The 22,534-nt window shown below is 39.3% G+C and overlaps 2 protein-coding genes across 2 annotated transcripts in view; one reads left to right on the top strand and one right to left on the bottom strand.

Annotated features, from left to right (window-relative positions):
- Positions 1–5,371, bottom strand: part of LOC148838243 (uncharacterized) — a 34,730-nt gene extending 29,359 nt beyond the window's left edge. The window contains exon 1 of the mRNA XM_088910145.1: positions 5,320–5,371. Within this exon, the coding sequence (XP_088766271.1) occupies positions 5,320–5,371 (52 nt within the window). The remainder of the gene's footprint in view (positions 1–5,319) is intronic.
- Positions 1–22,397, top strand: part of LOC148838242 (uncharacterized) — a 60,553-nt gene extending 38,156 nt beyond the window's left edge. The window contains exons 3-15 of the mRNA XM_088911162.1: positions 7,401–7,547; positions 7,966–8,112; positions 8,670–8,816; positions 10,067–10,213; positions 10,944–11,090; positions 13,999–14,145; positions 14,867–15,016; positions 17,016–17,165; positions 18,332–18,454; positions 19,726–19,872; positions 20,680–20,771; positions 22,167–22,263; positions 22,378–22,397. Coding sequence (XP_088767288.1) covers positions 7,401–7,547; positions 7,966–8,112; positions 8,670–8,816; positions 10,067–10,213; positions 10,944–11,090; positions 13,999–14,145; positions 14,867–15,016; positions 17,016–17,165; positions 18,332–18,454; positions 19,726–19,872; positions 20,680–20,771; positions 22,167–22,263; positions 22,378–22,397 — 1,661 coding nt within the window. The remainder of the gene's footprint in view (positions 1–7,400; positions 7,548–7,965; positions 8,113–8,669; positions 8,817–10,066; positions 10,214–10,943; positions 11,091–13,998; positions 14,146–14,866; positions 15,017–17,015; positions 17,166–18,331; positions 18,455–19,725; positions 19,873–20,679; positions 20,772–22,166; positions 22,264–22,377) is intronic.
- Positions 22,398–22,534: the final 137 nt, after the last annotated feature.

Genomic DNA, 22,534 nt, shown 5'->3' with positions numbered 1-22,534 from the left:
TTAAAATTTCTAATTATAATCAGAACACAACATATATTGTGTAACGAGACATTTCAGGAAAAGCATTTCAAAAGCACGTTGCACATGTGCAAACTTACATCTTCACTCCTATATATAGTTTAAAAACCAGAAGGTGGAAGAGAGAAAGGTGAATATTGTACTATACTTTACTGCTCTTATACATTATTTTAGTGTCATATAGTGCATTCCGAGAACAGACGTGGGACAGGCAGGAATAGTTAGGACCTGACACTTGTCACTGGAAGGTTGTGGGTTCAAATCCTGTGTGAGGTGGTGCTGTTATACTCCCTGAGCCAGATACTCCACTGTTACCTGATTAAGTAATGGTTATGCTAAGACACTCTAAATTCTTGGAAGATCTAAGCAGAAATAAAGGATTTTTTCGTGTTGTGGGTTTCCTTTAAATGTTTTGCTTGATTTATCCAAGAATCCTTTTTTTCCACTTAAATAATGCTTTCAAAATAAAGTGTAATCAGTAATGCCACAGTATTCCCATATACTACACAGAGAGAGACTAAAATAATAGACTGAGATTGCCTAGTGGGTCTGACTCTGGGATACAGTATGTCATTAGCCAATTCAGATTAGTTAGTGAGGGCTTCTTCACCTCTCAATGCCAAAGTACATCCTGTGGCCTCCTAGGCACATACAGACATATGGATGATCCTCCAGTACAGTCCTTTTCTGACTTTCTATTTTTTCTTGAAGGTAGGTGGAGCTGTCTGTGAGAGCAGCTCCTCTCCCCCAATCAGCACTGATCTTCCAGTACGGGGCTGTTCTGTCTGTGATGTTTTCTCAAATGTGGGTGGAGCAGTCACTGAGAAATGCTCCTCTCCTTCAATCAGTACTGTCCTTGCAGTTGGGCAGGGCGGAGAAGTCCGCCCACAAGTCTTCATTCTTCCCTGTGTGCAGTCACTGGGTTCATTGCTGATGTGAAACTTGTACCTTAGACACTTCCATATCAAGAGGATATAGCAGATATAATTGTCAATCTTAAATTTATTTTAAAAAATAAATGAGAAACGAGAGATTCTCTGAACAAGACTCCTTGACCAGCGTTTAATATGATTCAATCACCATGTTCAATCCAAGTAACCCCTGAAATAAGCCACATAAGGTTTGTAATAATACATATATTTTAATGATAAAAGCAGACAAAAATGGAAGTGGTAGACTTATACAGGTAAATTACAGTCAACTGGTAACTGAAACTTAAGCAGTTTAAACAGATGGAAATTAGTTTTTTGGCCAAGTCTGGCGAGCTTAAGAACTGTGTGCTGTACCCACTCCAAAAACTAAATTAAACTAATGAAGTCAACCCAAAGGACTGTACGTCAGGCTAAAACCATGAAACTTGCACCCAATGACACAAATGGAAATTACAAGGCATTGAATTTAGGTCTCAAATTAGGAGGATGGCCAAACAAATTTCAGTCAGGTCAGTCCCATGGATTTCTGTAAGGTCACATGAAGACAGAACCATTTGAGCCATATTATGCAAAACCCAGAGTATTTGAATAGGCAAGACAGGTCATTTGAGTGCTGTCTGATATTTTCCACCAAGGAAGAGTACTGTCAGAGCCAAATATCTCGACCACTGCCTCTTCTTCTAGTGTCATCTTAATGTTTTGGCAGTGTCTGAAACAAGGTGCATACAGTTATATTTATTACTTACCCAGCATGTCATTTAATCTCGAGATTGACAAATTGAGCGGAACCAGAGTAACTACAAAACAACAACAGAGGAGGAAAAACAAGGTATTCAGGATAACTGTTATTTCACATAACACTATTTTAGTGATATAGCTAGGCACCAAAGTTTATTTAGTAAATAATGAATGCCTTGCTTCCACCTTCCTTTGTTTAAATTAATAGGCAAAGTGAAAAGTATTCTAATCTGCTTGCATGTTCTGGGTGATTTCATCAGAAACAGGCTCGAATGAATCGTTAACAGCCAGTTCAGAGATTTTACAGTATTGTCATTATCCCACTAATCTGTATCTATATAAATATAAAAAATCACGGTGTCTTCTACTTTGGAAACATCTCGTGCCTTCCTACTGCATATCTTTCAGAATGTCTGCCCCGTGTCATCCAGGTGGGGGCAGCAGTTCAGTGTGGGTGACTGGGTTCCCTCCAATAGAATATTAGTATTATACTCCCATACTGAGCACCGACACCGGAGGTTTACAGCAGATGTGTCAAAATAAGCAGCATTTACACTTACTACAGAGCTTCTGAAAAATGCCCAACAATAGCAAAACTGAGTAAGAATAAAACTGTGTTTTATAAACCATGTTGTGACTTGTAGGTGTCATCAACCTACAATAAGTGCCTTTTATTTTGGATATTCTTTTCACATTTACTGTACATCATTAAATAATTAAATGCTCTTAATTGTTCTTCATGCAGTACTATATTTGATCATTTCTTCAATTATTAAAACACATTATATTACAAGTCTAAAAAAGTCTACTTCTGTATTAAAATAGTTTCACACCATGCAATTGCTTTAATGTATTTCTAAACTGTTGCTTTTTATATATTGTGTTTAAATTGCAGCTAGATATATCTGACAGTTATAATTAATATATAATTACTGTATATGAAGTATGTTTCAGAGTTTTCAAATAGTATTGGCTCTGATAAATATTTCCTGTGCCTGGAAATTACATGTCACAAGTTTTAATGCTCAGACAGTAGCAGGTGAGATACTACCTACAGTATGTCCTTATTTGAGAACACTGGGAGAGAAGCAAATATTCCCATCTCCTCATCTACCCCTACCCTGCTAATGTCTGAAGGACCCATTTAGAAGAGAAGAAGCAGTTATCTGCCAGCACAGTGTCTCCAATGCCCTAAGAGACATTTCTATTAAATTCAGTTTAAGCTTTCCCATCCTGTGGGGGAAATTTGTTTTATGGCACAGTCCAACACAAGGAAAACAAACATTACCAACAGAGAAGACGGTACAATAGTGTTAAAGGAGATACGCTCATTTTTAATAAACTAGTAGATCTAATTTAATATTTGATGCATACAAGATTATCATAGGAACCTTTTTTACAGTATTTGTGGAAAAAAAATGAGGTAGAGGTTCAAACTGCAATTTAATAACTGTCCATGAGGAGTTCATTTTCTTATTAGTGTTGTTGACAGATTTCACGAGCCAGGTTGGGAATAAACTCATAATACTATGGATGTAGTGCGTATATACTGTATACTCTGGGCCTGTGATTGGTCTCTGTGTGAGGAGCGTACATATTGTTGTACGATAGCATACAACATTTTTGGTGATTGTTTCTATTGATGTTTTTGCACCACAACACCAGATCAAATTCCTTGTACATGTAACTTATCACGTAATAACCAAGCTGTACTTGGCAAATAAAGTTATCACAAACACCAACAGAGCATGATACTAATGTAGCTGCACATAGACCGATACTCATAAGGAACAGAAGAGAGGCAACACCTTGATCCAGTTCAGTAAAGCACAGTGAAGGCCAAGCCATAACACAACATAGCAAACCTAAAAAATGTGAAAAATTGTATTTGCATTTTTAGCATAGCTATTTAAAACCAGGCACAGGACTGTTGCCATGAACGCAGTAAGGATCTTCAGGCTTTAGTTAGAATATCAAGATTTCTGTCCAAACAATTAGATACAAACAAAATGATCATCTAAATGTCATTTTAATAATTGTTGCAGCCCGAAGCAAATTAAAACACGTATCTTTACCACAGCTGGCAAAAAAGAGGAAAAAGAAGAACAACAAGCTAGTGTAATTTGAATAATTTGTGTCCTACATATAATTTGAATGGTGTCTGCACAGGCTACAGAACATTTCAAGGTCATGTGCAAACATTTTCAAACTATAATCGCAGGATTTCATGTGACCAGACATTTTTGAAGAGAGCAGAGGGTTACACAGTGAGGTCCTGTGGCAGTGAAGGACCATTTCAGCCACTCAGGTCGGGGGCTGAGATAAAGGGAGCCGTGTACACACAGCAAAAATGTCAATATTCATGTTCGCTAACGAGATGAAATAGACAAAAAACAGTACAGCAGGAGAGACAGATCCGACAGGCAGAGTGTAAAATTCATCTTTTGCTGAATTCAACAGTGTGGACAAAATATGAAGAAAAAGTGGATTCTGTTCATTGTCCTGGGTGAGTGTCCTTTCACTTTAACTTTGAATTAAATTGCAGAGGGATACTAGATACTACAGTAGATCTTTTGAGATGTGTGCGCAAGCTGAATGGCATGTATGTTTAACTGTTATTAGTGTAATCAGAATGTAATGAATGCTAATGAAGGAGAAAAGGCCATTGGGCCAAGATATGAAGTGTGATTAAAAATTGTATTGCCATGATTAGTGGATTGCAAGGATCTTTCTATTAGAATTCCAAGGATTTGCAAACAGTCCTAAGCATTTCCATAATTGCTCTGTCTAATCACTGAGGGAGGGGGGCGTGTTGTGGGGATGAGAGGTCTCTACAGAATGAAAGTGTCAGTACTCGTCAGTACTGACTTGTTGAGTCAGTCTCATGCTACTGTTAGTGTGTAAGGAAATTCGACTGTATAGAAGACACCGTGAATGCAAGCACACATACTTCATTGGTTACGCGGCAATAGTAATTATAGCAAACTGCAATTAATTCATTGTTTATGTAACTGTGTAGATTACTGGGGAGATACATCTAAAGCAATTTTCAAAAAAGTAACACCCTTCAATAATTCTCATATACCTTTCTGACAGAGGACTTTCTGTCAAAAAGACAGAGGAAAGATTGATTTGCAGACCCCCAGGATAAGTGAATCTCCTGTACCTTGTGCCAGATACGCAACATTGTTGACATTGCAGGTGTATAGTACCTCAACTTTTACAGTCCTACTCTGTCCTTTATTCTTCTTGAGGGCCAAGATGAAGCACAGCTCTTTCACAGTTGTTTCATTACAAATACTGTACCCTGCTGAGTCTTGAGGGTTCACTCAGCAGAAAGGGGAAGATACAGATCAAATAAGTTGATCTAAGCTCTTTCATCATGAAAGTCCCCCATAACTGTATTTTTGTCTTTTCATTTTACATTTACATTTTAGAATTGACTCTCAAGCTATCTGGTCATAACATGTGGTCACTTCTGGGACTCCAACCTAAAAGTTCATGGCTCAGCTAATTGTGTGTAGCAATTTTAGAGTGGGTTAGGGTGTGCCATTCTACCAGACGCTGTATTGTCCAGTTTGTTCTCAGATCTTCTGATAGGTGATGGCTTTGAAGTGTTGTTGGTACTGACTCGTCTTCAGGATGTTTAGCTCCAGGATCTTGACCAGGCTGTGCACTGACATTGGTTTAGTGACTGTGAGACTTTCGCCTGAAGCATTCAAGTTGTAAAACTTCTTTTCTAAATTCATTTTACTTTTTTTCCAGCTTGGCACCAAACCTTTTGCTTAACAGTTGCCAATTTTACAACCACGTCTGTCTCAACTGCAGGTAAGCGATGGTGTTACCTGAAACACCATTCCATTGAAACATTGTTGTAATTGTCTAGACATTGTGTTTTCTGTAATATTGCTGGATTTACTGGTAAGGTACAATGGTGAGGCGCTGAAGGCAGGGTTCAAGCACAGGTGAGTAGCAGAACTGCAGCAATGAAGCAGGCTGGCAGAAACACAATCCAATGTTGAAAGCCAGTGCAGGCAGAGGTCAAAACCAAGTAGACCCAGGAATATTGGACCAAAGGCAAATCCAAAAACAAAGATGTAGAAGACAGCCAAGTTCAAACCAGGGAAACACAGAAACAAAGCACAGAAAAACCCAAAAACATAGTCAAACAAGCAGCCATTGCACAGAAGGTAAGTACATAATGAATGAACACCATTTCATGAAATCCTTGAAATCCTTGAAAATGATTTAATGATTTTCTGGGTCCTTTAATAGTCTGACCAAAGCTGTGTCATCAGCAAATGTATTGGAATGCCTGTGTGTTTGCTCTTACAGTCATTAATGTACAACATGTACAATAGTGACGGACAAGACACTGCACTATGGTAATCCAGTGGAAGTGTAGCAAATGTCAAATAACCACTGACACATTTCCCCAATGTGACCTGTTGATACCTGTTTGTGAAGAAATGTAGGACCACCTTCTTTGAGAGTTTCTGTGCGAACAAAGGTGGTTTTATTATATTAAAAGCAGAGGACTATCATGAAATAAGATCCTAACAAATGTCTTTGCTTGTTTAAGATGCTGATAGATCAAATATAACAGTATGAGTATTGCGTCATCTACTCCACAGTTTTCTCTGTGTGCAAACTGCATGGGTTCTGTGTGTCATCTGTAATGTGTTGCTTAACTATTCTCTCCTGAATTTCCATTGGAAGTTTTTACAATGGGAATAGTAGTAGATTTCTTTCTAAATGGGGACGATTTATAAATTTAAGGACTTCTGAAAATGTGAAAATGTCACATAATTGATGTGCAAAGATCTTGATTTCTCTTTTCCTCTCCAGCGGTGCCAGCTGTGATGCTGATGATAGCTTCCTCCTGTCAATGATGCAGGACTGTGGCATTATAGGCAGTTTTGCTTTGTTTTGTCATTGGAGGTCTTGCAACACTTTCATGATTTTGTCATGAGCTTTTCATGATTTATCATGATCCTCTTGGTCAAACCAGCAACACTGACCTCCTGCAGTACAGAGAATCACATGATCTGTCTTGGTAGAGGCATTTCTAGAGAGCAATCCTTCAAGCTGAGTTCTCTCTGCTCTGTAGGCAAACAAATTGTTGTGTGTCTCTACACTCTGCTACCTTTTCCCATTCAGTTTGTTCTTTTTAATCTTCACACTCTTCAGTGTTCTCCAGAATCACCTCTGAGGGCTACAAGTAATTTGATGCTTATGGTCAGCCTCATGATAATATTACAAGCTCACAAGCAGTGTGTTCAGTCATTTGAATGGCTGTTAGCTGATACAGAGCACGGTAAAAAATAATTACCTGCCTGCAAGGTCATTTGAATTCTGTGGTTGTGTGTTTTTGCATTGAAACTAGTCCTATCATCACCCTCTTAATGTGAAGACATCCCCATAATGATTTCAGAAATAACACATCACACCCTCTTCAAAACAAGACCGCTATAACGCTACATGAGCTAAATTCTCATAGAAAACAAGGAACATTGTAAAGGCATCATCAATGTGGAATTTTAATGAGCAAAAACCTCAGCATACAGGATTTTAGTTTTATTACATTGGATGGAGGGGACATTGCTTTAAGAACTGTTAAACCCAAATTAAAATGTGCAATTGATTTTATTAGCTTTTATTTTAGAATCGGCAGTTGCATCCATAACAATTCCAAACCTAATGCTCTTACAGATGTTGATGAGTGTGCAGTCAATCCCTCAATCTGTGGTCCAAATGCACAATGTGCCAACACTGCTGGGAGCTACAGCTGCTCCTGTGACACTGGATACACGCCCCCTGCTGGAGTCACTCTGACAAACAGCACCAACCCCTGTCAAGGTAAGAGTTGCTCCTCAGTAGTGCAAACTGTTTGCTGTTATTCAGTAACCTGGAAAAGAGCCTGATATATGAATGCCAAGAGAGAGTGAAACCGTCTGCATCTCTCCAATCCATCTCCAATCTCCAATCCACCTCTTATTTCAAAGATGGATGGATCTTTAGTAAGTCGGTGTTAAATATTGTATTCTCTCGTTTTCATTGCACCTGATCCAATCAGCACCAACCCTTGCCAAAGTAAATATTGTCGCTCCATGAACAAAGAGTGCTGTTAACAGATATGTAGTGACCAGATTATAATATGGGATCGGGATGAATATTTTACTGAGGGATCTTTCTCCCATATTGACAAAGGGTGAGAAATTAACATTCCTCATCCTGTGTCCATCAGGCACAACAGTCATTTTTAATGCTCTTGCAGATATTGATGAGTGTGTAGTCAATCCCTCAATCTGTGGCCCAAACGCACAATGTGCCAACACTGCTGGGAGCTACAGCTGCTCCTGTGACACTGGATACACGCCCCCTGCTGGAGTCACTCTGACCAGCAGCTCAAACCCGTGTCAAGGTAAGATACTGTAAAGGCTCCAAGAAGGTGAGTGACTGTACTGTGAGCAAATATTTGCCTGCTTATTAAATAATTATTTTCTCAAGTTCTCAGCCAATCTATGGTCAGATCAGTTAAATTCTGCACTAAACATTAAATCTGCATGTACAGTTTTTGAATTGGCAGATATTCGTCATTGGAAACATCCTAGCCAGAACAACCACAAGAATCAAAATATTTTTACTCTTGATATAGATAGATACTTTATTGATCCCGTGAAGGAAATTGCAGTGCAACAGCAGCTTAACACAGACAACACGTCATGTTGTCGTAACACAGACAACACGTCATGATATGTTAAAACAGATTAATTATCACATGAAATCAAATAAATGTCAATGTCACGGAGTTACTAATACAATCTAGAATTTCATTCTATGGAGTATTCTCTCAGTAAAGGCTATTATCTTGCATCTAGTGTTTTTGAGAAAGGCAGTACCTGAAACTAGCTAAACCAATGCACACTAATGCTGCTTAGGAATTTAGTTTAGGACAATAAGAGACTTGACTCTCTGCAGACACTGATGAGTGTGCAGCCAATCCCTCAATCTGTGGTCCAAATGCACAATGTACCAACACTCCTGGGAGCTACAGCTGCTCCTGTAACACTGGATACACACCCCCTGCTGGAGTCACTCTGACCAACAGCACAAACCCCTGCCAAGGTAAGACTTGTTCCATCCTAAAAGAACTGTGTTTCTCACAGATATTTAGTTGCCAGTAAGCTAAAGTTTTAGCTACAAGGTTTAGAGGGATGGTGACTATTTAAGTACAGTATTACCAAAAATAAAATCTTTAGTAGTTTTAAAGAATTTTAAATAATATGCCCTCCAATTTACCCATGATAAAATATGAACAAAAAATGCCCTATAATAGAAGAATTAATAGATTGGACAATCTTTCTTGCTTAAAAAAATCTGATACCGTAATACAGTAATCTTAACAGACGTGCGCAGCGAAAAGTCATATTTGTCAACACACATTTTTCACACACTGTAGATCGCATTTTTTAAATGCTTCTCTGGTAGGGATCATAGTGATTAGACACCTCCAGCTGTGGGCTGTGAGATACTGACATTTCAGAGAGGAAATATAGGAGCCATGAAGAGTTGCTCTAAGTATTTCAATCCATTTCTTTCCATTAGTGAAACAGATATCTTGATTTAAAACCACAAACGTTCAATTGGATTAAGGTCTGGAGATTTTGACGGCCAGAGAAGAACATTTATTTTGTCTGCAGTGCTTGTGGGCTGTCAGCACACACAGGGACACTTCCTCTGCCTCATCAAAAGACCGGGTCCTGTGTCACCACAGTCTTGCACTGTCTACATTCTGGGGGGAAGGATGACATCACTTCTATAACTCGCTCAGTAGACTGAGCCCTGTTACCTACAGTCTGCTCTGTAAAATACTATCATGATTACAGTATAACATTATTAGATTTTGAGAGACATTATCCAATCCCCAGCTCTTTCAGTTATATTATGCTTTTTCTTTGTATTTCATCAAATGAATGAATAAATCTGGAGAGCAATATAATTACAGATTCTAGCAGTGAAATGAATCTTTTCCAACATTTAACAAAGTGTCAAAATGAACAGTATTGCTTGTTCAATTAATCTACTCATGTCAATCTGTTAGTTCTATAATGAAAGGAGAACTGACCTTAATTGATGTATCCATTCATTCATTCATTTCAGAAAATTACTTATTACAGAAAACTAATGACAGAAAACAGAACAAGCGCCATAATATTGACTCAGGATGAATGCAGTATTTATTCTGTGGATCTATATGGAGAAGAACAGTACCACATTTTGAAAGCATGTTCATCACCAGCATAGACTGGTGAAAGAGACTATTTGCATTTGAGCTCTGATAGTAACCTCTAAAGTCATTCTTAATGTTCTTGCAGATATTGATGAGTGTACAGCCAATCCCTCAATCTGTGGCCCAAATGCAACATGTGCCAACACTGCTGGGAGCTACAGCTGCTCCTGTGACACTGGATACACGCCCCCTGCTGGAGTCACTCTGACAAGCAGCTCAAAACCTTGTGGAGGTAAATATTAGATGAGATCACTTTATTGGCCATATACAATTTCTTGTATTAGGAATTTGTCTTGTCTTTGCATACCCCAACTTGTTCTCCATGAGACACACAGACAGGGAGAGAAGCGTGGGGTCAGAGTGCAGGGTCAGCCATTTATACAGCGCCCCTGGAGCAGTTGGGGTAAAGGGCCTTGTTCAGGGGCCAAACAGAATAGGATTCCACTGTGGCAGATCCTTAGCTACAGAGCCACTGCACCTCAGACAAGGTTTAAAGGTGTAAAGGCTCCGAGAAGAAAGAGACTGTGTGTAATGTGGGCATACAGTATTCATCTACGTATTAAATCATTATTTTCCCAATTTCTCAGATAATCTGAGGTCAAATTACCTGTATTTTGCACTTCAGCTGTTATTTTAATTTATACAGTAAATCTGCAGATTAATAAAGCTCCGTGAAGTTGGCCCCCATACAGACATCACAAACAATGAAACCCACCTCATTCGTTAGTGCTACATTTGTGCCGGTTTGTGCCGTTGAAAGTAACTTCCCAGTTTCTTTCTTTCCCGAAATAAAGCGCCTTGTTTTTACGGGGTCGTGACATCACTCAGCCCCCGCTACAACGTCGTAGGGGAACCGGACTGGTCTCATTCGTTAGTGCTACGTTTGTGCCGGTTTGTGCCGTTGAGAGTAGCGTTTATGCTGCTTTTGTTTCCACACTAATGGAAAAACAATCTCTCTGCAGATTGTGACGAGTGTACAGCTGATCCCTCAATCTGTGGTCCAAATGCAACATGTACCAACACTGTTGGGAGCTACAGCTGCACCTGTGACACCGGATACATGACCCCTGCTGGAGTCACTCTGACAAATAGCTCAAACCCCTGTGAAGGTAAGAATTGCTTCTTCATAAGTTAACTGTGCTTCTCCCATATATTTGGAGGCCAGTAAAAATTGATGGTTCTACAGATTCTTGGAGAGATCCTGACTATTTAGTATTATGAAAAATGAAATCACTAATAATTTTATAGTTTTTTTATACAGAGTTAGAAGCTGTAGCAGTAAAAGGGAATTTGACAAAGGGTAAGACATGAACTGAACTGGTCAGTTAGTCTACTAATGAAATTGAACAGACCTGATATCTTAACATTGAAAGGAGGGCTGACCTTCATTGTTCCTGCATTTACTGTAAAGGGATGCTTGGCCAAGATGTCTTATTCCTTCTTAATTATAGAAAAATAGTACAAGCAACATACTGTACCATTGATTCACAATTTCATTGTTATGCTTTCTTTGGATGTAGGAAAGGTGGAAACATACAAACTCAAATATTTGGTACAAGATTGTATTTTATGTGTCAGGATATTTGTCATCACCAGAAGAAAGTTAAAAGAATATGTCAATAAAGCACACTAGGTCACCGAAGAAGCTGCATCAGACTAATTTAATTACCATAAGAAGAGTTACAAATCAGTAGAGGACATTCAGCCCAACTTTTTTTCTGAACTTTTCCAATCATTTCTTCATAGAGGACAGTGTATCAGATTCAACAACTTGGCAGGGTGGCCTGTTCCATACTCCCACAGTCCTTTGTGTAAAGAAGTTCGTACTGTTTTCACTTTTAAATGAACATCAAAGTAGTTTGCACTTGTGTCCTCCAGTTTGTGTTTCAATGCTCATTCTTGAGAAGGCCAGTGGGTTGACTTTGCTGGTGTCTTTGCAGATTTGCAATACTTCCGTCGAGTCTCCTTGTAATCTTCTCTGTTCAAGACCAGGGTTCCTGCAACCTGTGCAGGACATTCCACTGAACACAGAACTGTCTATTTGCTCTGCACTGATTCCAAAGCAGAAATACAGATTTTTGTAACCTAGTGATCAAACTTTTGCACTATATTCAAAATTATGTCTTATTAGTGGATAATATAATTTCCCCATAACATTCCTTGATATACAGTCTATTATTTAAATATACATCCTAACACTGTTTGACTTGCTTTTTTGTTTCCCCATCATACTAAAAATAGAATATGAGTTAACTTTAACACCTAAGCCTTGTTCATAAGTGGCTTCTTAAAGCTCAGCATTTGTAATCTCATTTTGTGATATAGTAGAGAGACTGTCCACAGAATTTGACACTATGGTAATCTGGTTAATTTTGCAAGATTATAAGACTGTCCGAAAGAAGAAAGACTTCAGTCTGTAACTAGATACCAGTTGGGAAGGAGAGAGTTACAGTGAAAACCTCAAAGTTAAGGTGGCTAACAGGCCTGAGGAACTCAGTGGAAGACTTTATTAAGATATTATTGATAGTACTAAGGTTTGTCCCAGATCCTGGACAGACAGAATGTGTAAGCAGTGTTAATTTCGGTTTTGATTAAGTTATAGTCTTACCTTGACTACAATGTCTAGTTTTAGTCACATTTTAGTCATGCAGTTTAGTAATATTTAGTAATATAAACTGTATTTAGTAATTTAGTAAGGTTTTAGTTTAATTAATTTTATCTTTGGAATATTAAGGAAATTAAGTATAATGTGTTTTTAATTTACAATTCAGATTGTTCTAGTTGGGTAGCCCGTATACTTATGTGGCAAATTTTACTTTCCATGTTAAGCAAGGAAGTGCTTAAAACAGATTAGGAACTTAACTGTTACTCTAAGAAGACATAAGAATCATGAACTGCTTTACTTTCTGATACTGTAGTGGCATACGGTACTTTCTCACCTCAGAGAGTGAAGTACAGGTCTAGACAGCACAGTGAGCGAGTCTTAAAGACCAGCCTGTGATCTCACCGCAGCTGAGGAATGGGTGACCTACAGTGTGAAAGAGGAAAAGGACAGCAAACCATCCCATTCTGGATGCCTCGATTTGGCGGTGGTGGTGGAGGGGGAGTTTGCTGAACGTGATCAACCAGGAGAGAGGAGTGCTGTTAATCCACAATCAAAAAAGAACAAAAAGCATGGTGTAGTCGGAAGGGTGTCTTGAGATGAAGGAGAGATTGAGCAAGTATTATGGTGTGTTGTATGATGTATCTGGCATTATAATATCTATCCTGCCCCCAACGCATGTCAGCAATGGGAAGGTGAGCTAGAAAGAAGTCTGCTCAGCCCTACCCGGAAGGGGACTAATGTCAAAGAAGGAAGACCCCGGAAGGGCTTCACACTGAATGGTGCAACAAAGGCACCCCACTTAAAACTGATACTGCTCACAGATGTGAGTGGCAGAGGTACTGGCAAGAGGCACTAGGCTTCACTCAGAACCTACAGTTCAATGTAATATTCCACACTTTTCTATAATAAGCATCATCTGCTAGTCTTGAATTCTATTTTTTTTCCATTTTCCTTTGTAGCTACTGAAATACTTGCTAAGCGTGCTATTTTTCCTATTTTTTCTTTATTTTCTTTTCACATCACTAGTTACTACCCATACCAGAATCTAGACCATTGATTTCAATACAAAAAATACATACATACTAATACTCAACTACTGCATTGTATGAGCCCAATCAGAGCATGCATCCTCTTATCTGTAGGAGGGCTTCAAACTCTAGTGCAATTATTATCCACCCTGTGATCACACTAATCTTTGCAAACGTTAAGCAATTAGCATGGGAAATGTGATTAATTATAAGATTAAAATGTAATCATGGTGAATTATTATTGAGTGTTGGAATCAACAGCATTTGTTGCACTTTAATGCTTCTCAGTATATTTAAGTGCTGGTTCAAACTTAGCAACAATACATAAATAAAACAAAATTTTATATATGAAAAAAATAATAATTCTGTGCTTTGTGTCTATAGACATTGATGAGTGTGTGTTCACATCCTCCATCTGTGGTCCAAATGCACTGTGTACCAACACTATAGGGAGTTTTACTTGCTCCTGTGATACTGGATACATCCCCCCTACTGGAGCCAAACTGATGAGCATTATTAATCCATGTCAAGGTAAGAACTGTTTTTCCTATAACTAAGCTCCTATCATTATAGCACCACTACATGACTGAATCCACAATCTGCAAGATTTGCAAAGTCAAAACAATTGTAATAATGCAAGTAGAAAGGACAGTGGAACAGACATTAATCAATTAACAGTCCTACCAACTGAAAACTCCTTTCCCCAAAAAGGTGGAAAGGCAATCCTAAGACCATAAGAAGAGTTACAAATGAGAGGAAGCCGTTTCCCATCTAGCTAAATTGGTCTGTGCTCTGTGGTACAACATTCCACCTGATTGGACATGTCAACGTCATGCAGACCAGCTGACAAGACTGCGAAGGAACTCCATGATTCTCAAACACAACCACTTTCCTGCAGTGTCCAGGGAGTCTGATCTTAACACTTTGTTAACCTTTTAAACTAAGTGATTTTCAAGTTTGAAAATAATCCTGCTCTAAATGTTTTGATGCTGGAGCTAACTCTCTGGCAACATATAGAAAAACTTTAACATGAGGGCTAAGTAGTATCTTTCTAATTGCTGTGTTGTGTTTTTAATTCTCGATGAACAACTACCCAGTCATTTTTACTCTACTTTTTATAACTAGTCAACGGAATTATTGTGGTTAGGAGGACTGGACATTTTTGTAGCAAAATACAGTCTCTTTTTACCGTTAATCCAAGTAAAATGTTGTAGATGAAATCTAGGGTGATGACAAACTTAATTTCATACAGATATCAATCAGTGTGTAACAAACAACCAATCAACCTGTGGTCCAAACGCACAATGTATCTTCAATGACCAGAGCTACAACTGTTCCTGCGATACTGGATATATCCCCCCTACTGGAGCATTAGTGACAACCGATTTATTCCCATGTCAAGGTAAGAACTGCTTAAGGTTTTCATGACCTTCAGTCATTAGTGAAATAGAGTGGCTGTAAAATGTCTGTGAAGGAGGGAGAAAAATTATATTGTTGATCATCTGAAAAAAATAAATGACTTGGTTCATCTCATGTCCACAAAATGCAGCAGAAAGATTCCATATATGACACAACACTTTTCAGGAAAGTGAAGCATGCATTTTGATAGAGAAGTTTGTGTCAGAGGCATTTAAATCTGGAAGAAATTCAGCTGCCAATTAAATATCTAGGAACCAGAAATGCTTTTTTTAAATGAACATGAAAACTTAAGAGTTTAGGTAACAAATGCACAACCCGGACAATGAATTTCATATTTGGAATAGCTGCAGTTATCTTTTTTTATCTACCAGTGATTATTAGGAGCTAATTCTTCACACAAACATTAGATGATCAGAAATCATAAGTATAGAATTATTAGGAAAGAAGCAACCCACCTGGAAAGGCCCAGTCCAACAGGTTTTCTAAGTGATATTTAAATCATCAATTCTCTAAAAACCTGGAAGAATTTAACTATGATCTGTTAAATAGATGACGTCTTCAATTAAGAAATTTAGAGATTGTGTGGGACAAACATTTGAAATATACCTCACCCCTCCATGTCCAGTGTTCCCTTCATTGAAACATTCTTTCTTAATTGATCAATGTTTAATCTTTAAGTAAGATAATTAAGGTTGAGCTACTGTATATGAGTAACTGGATTGGAGCTCTCCAGGACAAGGGCTGGAGACCCTTGCTTTAAAGGATTATTCTACACTACAGATTGTGCTCTATAGAGATGTTGCTCAAGGCTCATGTTAATAATGGAGTATCATCTCCCACAGAGTCCCTGTGTGGATACAGGATTTTTTCTTCTGAATAAATATGACCCTAATTGCAAAGTCCTAGATATCTTTGTCCATTTTACTTAATTATTTGGATCTGTTTATTTTTCCTTAAAAAATGTCAATACGGAATCCATGGACCTGGATAGTGAATAAGGATTCCTGTATTTCCTTTCTGAAGGTTTATCACCATGAGCTATGCATGGCATCTGGGGGCAGCAGCCTTAGCTGCACTCTTTTTTAGGCAGGATCTTGGTAAACACACACAACCACAGCTATAAGACAAATAAATTGCGCTTTTCAGAACAAAAGCCTAGCTCTGGCTCAGCTCTAACTGTGATTCTTACTCTTACCCTCTCTACAGGAAGCCAGGTAGCTAAGATGCCTACTGGCATAAAAACACAGAAAATATAAACACTTCCAGAAAAACGCTGTGTTGGACCCATGGGTTGTTCTCAAGAACATCTTGTGTCTGATTTTGTTCTTTTCTCTCTCTCTTCTCCCTCTGCTGCAGCACATGAGAGAGGCTGTGTTAACATCCAATATAGCAGAGGTCAACAACTACTGCTCTCAATGTCCTCCAACCAATTGTTTTCCTCTAATTAGTCATGTGACTAAAAAAAAAAAGACAGTCAGGTGGTTCACCGTTGCCTTCTGGGGAATGTGACTCAAACAAGAACCTCTATCTGGTCAGCAACCACTCCCATTTAACAAAAAAACAAAACGTCTTTGAGATAGAAATTTAAAATTTGAGGTTACTGCATAAGGAATTCATAGATGTATAAAAAGTAAACTACAGACTGCATGCATATTCATCCATAAATATTCAGGCATCCTGTGAACATTACCGCATCAATATATAACTGCAAAGGATGTGCCTCTAAACCTTTAAATACAATTAAGTGGTGCAGTCCGAAAGGCTGGTTTCATTCACGACCTGGGAGTCTAGACAAGAATCAGAATGAGCCACATGTTTTGAGTGAAAGTAATTTTGATTGCGTTTTGAAAGAATAACAATTTCAAAGCATTGCCCTCATCGAATCTTAAAATCCAATCTCCAATGCTTTGAAATCACAAAGATGAGGTTCTATGAATCCCCCATTTACAATGATTTCAAGATGTGAAACTTTATTTCCACAGATGTGAATGACTGCATTAACAACAACATCTCAGTGTGCGGTAAACACGCAAAGTGCTCATTCACCGGTCAAAGTTACACCTGTTCCTGCATTGCTGGGTTCACCCCCCCAACTGAAGTCCCCCAGGCCAGCTACTCCTACCCATGTACAGGTGAGGACTGTTTGCTTCCAAATGAAGCCTGCTGTGTCCAGATTGGAGGTGGTCAGTAAAACTTAAATTTGGTCATCCTGATCTTGTTAGATCTCTAAAGTTTTGATTGTGTCCCAAATTATGATTTCTCAGCTGTACAGGTTAGATCTCAAAAGCTAAGCCAGTCTGGAATGGATAGGCAGTGAAATAAGAGACCTCAAAGAAAAACCAGGCTGCTGCTGTAAGGAGTGTTGATGGAACAGTAGGTGGCGCACCTTCCCTCTGTATACAGAGGGAAGTATAGTGACCAGAGAAACTGTGATACAGAACCTACTGTCCTTCAAATGATATGGTAACCCGAGTTTCTCACTATTTGGTCACTGAAGATTCCAGGGCACTGTTCAAAGGAGGAGGATTCTGCAGTGTACAGACTAAATCCCACTCTGGGCTGTACAATCTGTCCTCACTAAAGCTCCCAATGAATTTGCCTGGTGAAACAGTTTCTCCCTCCTCCCCCGATCTGCTGTGTTGGAGCAGAACGGCTGCTGTGCACCACCTAGGAGAGGCAGCACTTCAGTGTTGGAGGAGGTGGGTCCCCTCCTATATACAGGATAATGCTCTTTGGGATAGCAAGCAGTCTATAAATACAGGTGAAGATCACCCAGGTAGTGGTGGCTCATGAAGGTAATTAAAAGGGTTTTCCAGTCATTTGTCCTTTTACACACCTCTAAAACATGGCAGGTAACACTTAGAACAACACAATAACTGTAAGGCCACAGACTCAGATCTCGAGTGGGAAACCGTTATTGTTCACTTGAGCAAGGTACTTCATGGAGAATGCTTGAGGAAAGTGCCCTCCTATATACCTGGGTACACTCTTGCACTTTAAATAACAAAGTCACTGTCTTAATTGATCTGCATGGTTAATGAATTAAAGGCTTATTATTACTGTTTTGCTCTGATAAAATGGTGGAAGTTGGGAGAGTTGCACAGCATGTGGCTGACATCCTTGTTGCTTCTTGTGGGTGTTTGGAAACACCCAAGGAAGTCGTTGCGCTAATAGACAACAAAGCAGTTGGTGATTTCCATCTGCTCCAGTACCCCAAATTTAAGGAAATTGTGTATTTAATTGCTCTTTCAGTCTTGGCAACAGAATACACAGTCATTCTGAACTTGATTCTCTACAGACTTCAATGAGTGTAAACACTATCCTGACATCTGTCCAGGGAGCACCTGTGTCAACACCATCGGGTCTTATAAGTGTGTAATTATTTACTATGGATTTGGAGGAGGAGGTCATCCACGTCCAGGTAAGTCTCTTGTATGGAATTCGTCTCTCCATAAGGAGGTTGAACTGTATTGCCCAAAAAGTAAATGAGGTCTGAGAACTCCAAAAATCCATTCATTTGCTGATCACTTATTCTAATTCAGAGAAGCTGGAATCTATACCAGCAGATAACAGCACAAGGCAGGATTCATCTTAGACAGGACACCAGTCCATTGCAGGACACACACAGACAAAAACACGCACGCACTCACATCAGGGCCGATTTTCCAAGAAGCCAATTCACCTTCCAGTTTGTCTTTGGACTCTGAGAAGAAACTGAAGCACCTGGAGGAAACCCATGTGAGCACAGGGAGACTCAGTAAATGACTTCTGTCAAAAATCTGGCCACTGTTAACCACCACCGTTAACATGATTGTGTATGCCCTTTTTGATAACATGATCGAAATCGACATGTGTAGCCATGTTCTTTACAGCTTCAGCAAGGATCCCAAGAGGCAGAGCATGAACACTGCTACACAAGATTTTACCCTTTCACTAGAGAGACTTTTCTGAGTGCCAGTTACAGTACAACACTGGGGCAAAAACCTCTGAGGTTTAATAGTAAACAATCCTAATAATCATCACTGGATCATTATTTATTATAATTATACCTGACATCTGATGAAGGAGCCTACTTTTTAATTCCGACAGCTTTTCACATAACGCTATTTTCTTCCTCTAGAGCAACATGGATTTTTAAACTCAAACTTAACTTATGTTCTACAAAAACAAACAGTTGCAAGATGTTTCCTCAATTGCTGGTGAACAACACAGCATCTATCTTTTACACCAGAGATGCAAAATGTGTTCTTTACCTTGGTCTCCTAAAACTGCTCAATTGAAGGAACTTGACCCAGGAAAAGAAGTAACGAAAGCTTGCTCTTGGGTCCGCATTAGCTGTGCAAAGAAATCTCTTCCAGTCCCTTATCTTGTGCCTTCATCTCTCTCATTTTAGGGTCCTCTTTCCATCCTAATGTAACTGGTACAGAAGGCAAAACTCTTTGCAAATGGAATCACAAACTGTTTGCCTAGACGTCCATTGTCCATTAATTACCACATAGTCAGGGGTGGCGATGTGTAGCGCTGCATGCAGGGTTCTTGGAACAGAGAGACAGGAAGAAAACAAAAGAGAAAGAAAAGAAGGATCACACACTCCATTTGGCAATTCAATTAGTTAGTTTCATGGACCACTGGGTAAATGAAACTGTGATTTCAATACAGTCAGAACGCTGTAACAACTTCAATCTTCTGCAGACACTGACGAGTGTGCAGTCAATCCCTCAATCTGTGGTCCCAACGCAAAATGTGCCAACACTGCTGGGAGCTACAAATGCTCCTGTGAAGCTGGATACGCTGCCCCTCCAGGAGTCACGCTGACCAGCAGCTCGAACCCATGTCAAGGTACAAACTGCTCAAGCAGAAATTACGTGATTGCAGACATTCGGGGGCAAGGCAAAACATCTTCTAAAAAGCTAGTGAGGCATGCTGAATCATGTAGCCTTGTGGAAAATAAATTAATTAATGAAATTAGTCAACATGGATTTAGATTTTGTCAGCAAGAAAGAAAACAGCTCTGTTTCTTCTTTATACAGGGGTGTCTGGAACCACTTCCTAGTTATGTAGTTGAAGTCGACACTGTGGGACTCTTTTAAGAAAGGAAGAGATGGAGTGCTTTGTGCTCTATAAGTTACTCAAAAATACTTGTAGACCACATGGTGCCCCCTTGTTTGGGACATCCTTACAAAAGAACCTCCTTGTTTGGGTCTCCTTGCATAAAGGAACTCAAAGATCCAGAAGATCCTAAAATTTAATTGTACTCTATAAAGGTGCTAGGTAGAAAGATGAAATAGATGAATTCTCTCCTGTAGGTGAAAGTTTATATTTTACCATATATTTCACTGAGTTGGAATAGTCTATAATCTTCATGGAATGGAGAACTATTTAGGGCAGCAGAGGTAGCAGTAAAAGGAGTTACTATGCTTATCTTCATTAAGAATGTATTCTGTTTTATCAGTTTATGATAACAACCTTTAAAATAAAGCCTTTAGGACCTTTAAACACCCATGTGAAGTGGGGATCTGTCAGAGTGAATAAAGAAAGAGAAGAAGTGACTTTTCAGTGTATATTGGAGTCATCTTAATACAGTATACAGTATGTTCTAATGTCTCCAAGACATTTATTTTTTATAAACTCTCTTTTTGTTCACAGTGAAAAGCCGAGTCAAGATAAGGGTGAAATTCACTCTGGACCAGGATTTGAATCCTAATGATCCAGAAATTCAGAGGTACATTTTAATGAAGGTAGGAGACCCTTTCTTGGAGAACGGCGTGCCTAAATCCTTATTTGCCATTTATGTGCAGCTGTACAACAACTCATTGTTTCATTCATGAGCGCTTCATGCACTTAGGAGACAAACTTGAACCCCCACAGCAATGCTGATCCCACCTGGGTGACGCATAATAGCCCCGGCACACAGACAATCGGGGGGAGCAGAGAGATACTGCTTCACTAGTGGGGCTAAAGAAGAAAATAAGGGGGGCCAGAGTGAAATTTTGGCCCCCCAACTGTGTTTAACACACTGCTGTTATAAAACCTTTAGACTTTAATGTCTCCTGTGAAGGGTTAGTTTCTCTTACAGCACAGTTACTGCAGTCATGGGATTGGAAATTCTGGGAAGAGTTCCAACTATCAGTCTACCAACAACACTTACAGCATCAACCTGTTTTTCAAAGTATCAACCTGATATCAAAGTTCTAAAGTGTATCTGAAAACAAATTAATAGAGCAAGCGGTCAAGTGCAAAGCCAGAGAGAACACAAGAAAACAATCCAGAGAGAACTCCACAAAACAAAGTCGAACAAAGCACTGTCAAAGCAAAGGACTGTCAGAAACAAAATCAGCTCACGGAAAATGCCAAGACCAGGGTAACACGCTAAGCCCAAGTAATAATAATATAATAATAATTGCTTACACTTACAGTATATAGCGCTTTTCTGGACACTCCACTCAAAGCGCTTTACAGGTAATGGGGACTCCCCTCCACCACCACCACCAATGTGCAGCATCCATCCAGAAAGTGCCAGAGTATCACAGGGGCAGGTCCTATATAGCCAGGTGATTAAGTGTGCACAGGTAGAAATGATCTTCTACCTCATCTGATTGCCACAGCAATGGGCTGATTGTAACTGTGGGAGGTTGCTGTGGTGATTCTAGTGGGATTTTCAATGCTTTGGAGAGAGCAGGCATAATAGTGTCATTACAGAAAAAGGGCTTACCGTATATGGAATGCACTGCCCCTATATTTCCATGGGAGATGGGTGGATTAGTTAGCATATCATGATCCTGTCAGGTCTATCAGCTGCAACTAGGTAAATGTTCAATCTTCTGCCCCTAGACTGGCAATACCTTACTCCATGAAATGAACTTTAATGCATCCTCTGTGATGTGTCCTTACACTCCATTCAGCAGAGCATTTTTTAAGTAATTGGAGGAGATTTTTTAAAAAAACTTACAAACATTTGCCATTTGACTTACAAAGAATGTCCCAACCTGCTCTTGAGAGCTCCCGTCTCCTACCAAACATCACAAAGAGCTTCCCCTACCTGCCTAGAGAGCAACATATCCTGTTATATAGCTCTGCGTGAAGTTCAATACAATACAGTGCAGCAGGAACTGAGGTCTATGTATATGTTTCAGTTCAATGAGGAAATGTCCAAGAGAGTTTCAATGGACGCCACAACACTGAGCTGGAGTGTGAAGGATGGGCAGATCTTGTACAAGGAGAAGGAAGAAGGTGAGATGGGAGTTCCTGTTGGATGTCAAAATCTGAAGAATTTCTGCTAGGGTTCTTAACAGGAAAATAAACTGTGGGATGACTTCATTTCTGAACTCTGCTTCTCACCTACAGATCAATGTGGGGCTCAATGACATCCTGCCAGTCAAACAGTGGCCACAGAACCACTATCCTTATATAAAGGACATGGAAGACAGCAAGACAATGGTGAGAAAAAAGAGATGATCACCATAAAAGACTGCATTAATTGGTTTGAACTGATCATTTTTAA

The sequence above is a fragment of the Atractosteus spatula genome, chromosome 3 (assembly GCF_055471065.1).
Source record: "Atractosteus spatula isolate fAtrSpa1 chromosome 3, fAtrSpa1.hap1, whole genome shotgun sequence".
In the NCBI taxonomy this organism is placed as follows: domain Eukaryota; kingdom Metazoa; phylum Chordata; class Actinopteri; order Semionotiformes; family Lepisosteidae; genus Atractosteus; species Atractosteus spatula.
This window is presented reverse-complemented; position numbering and strand designations above follow the sequence as displayed.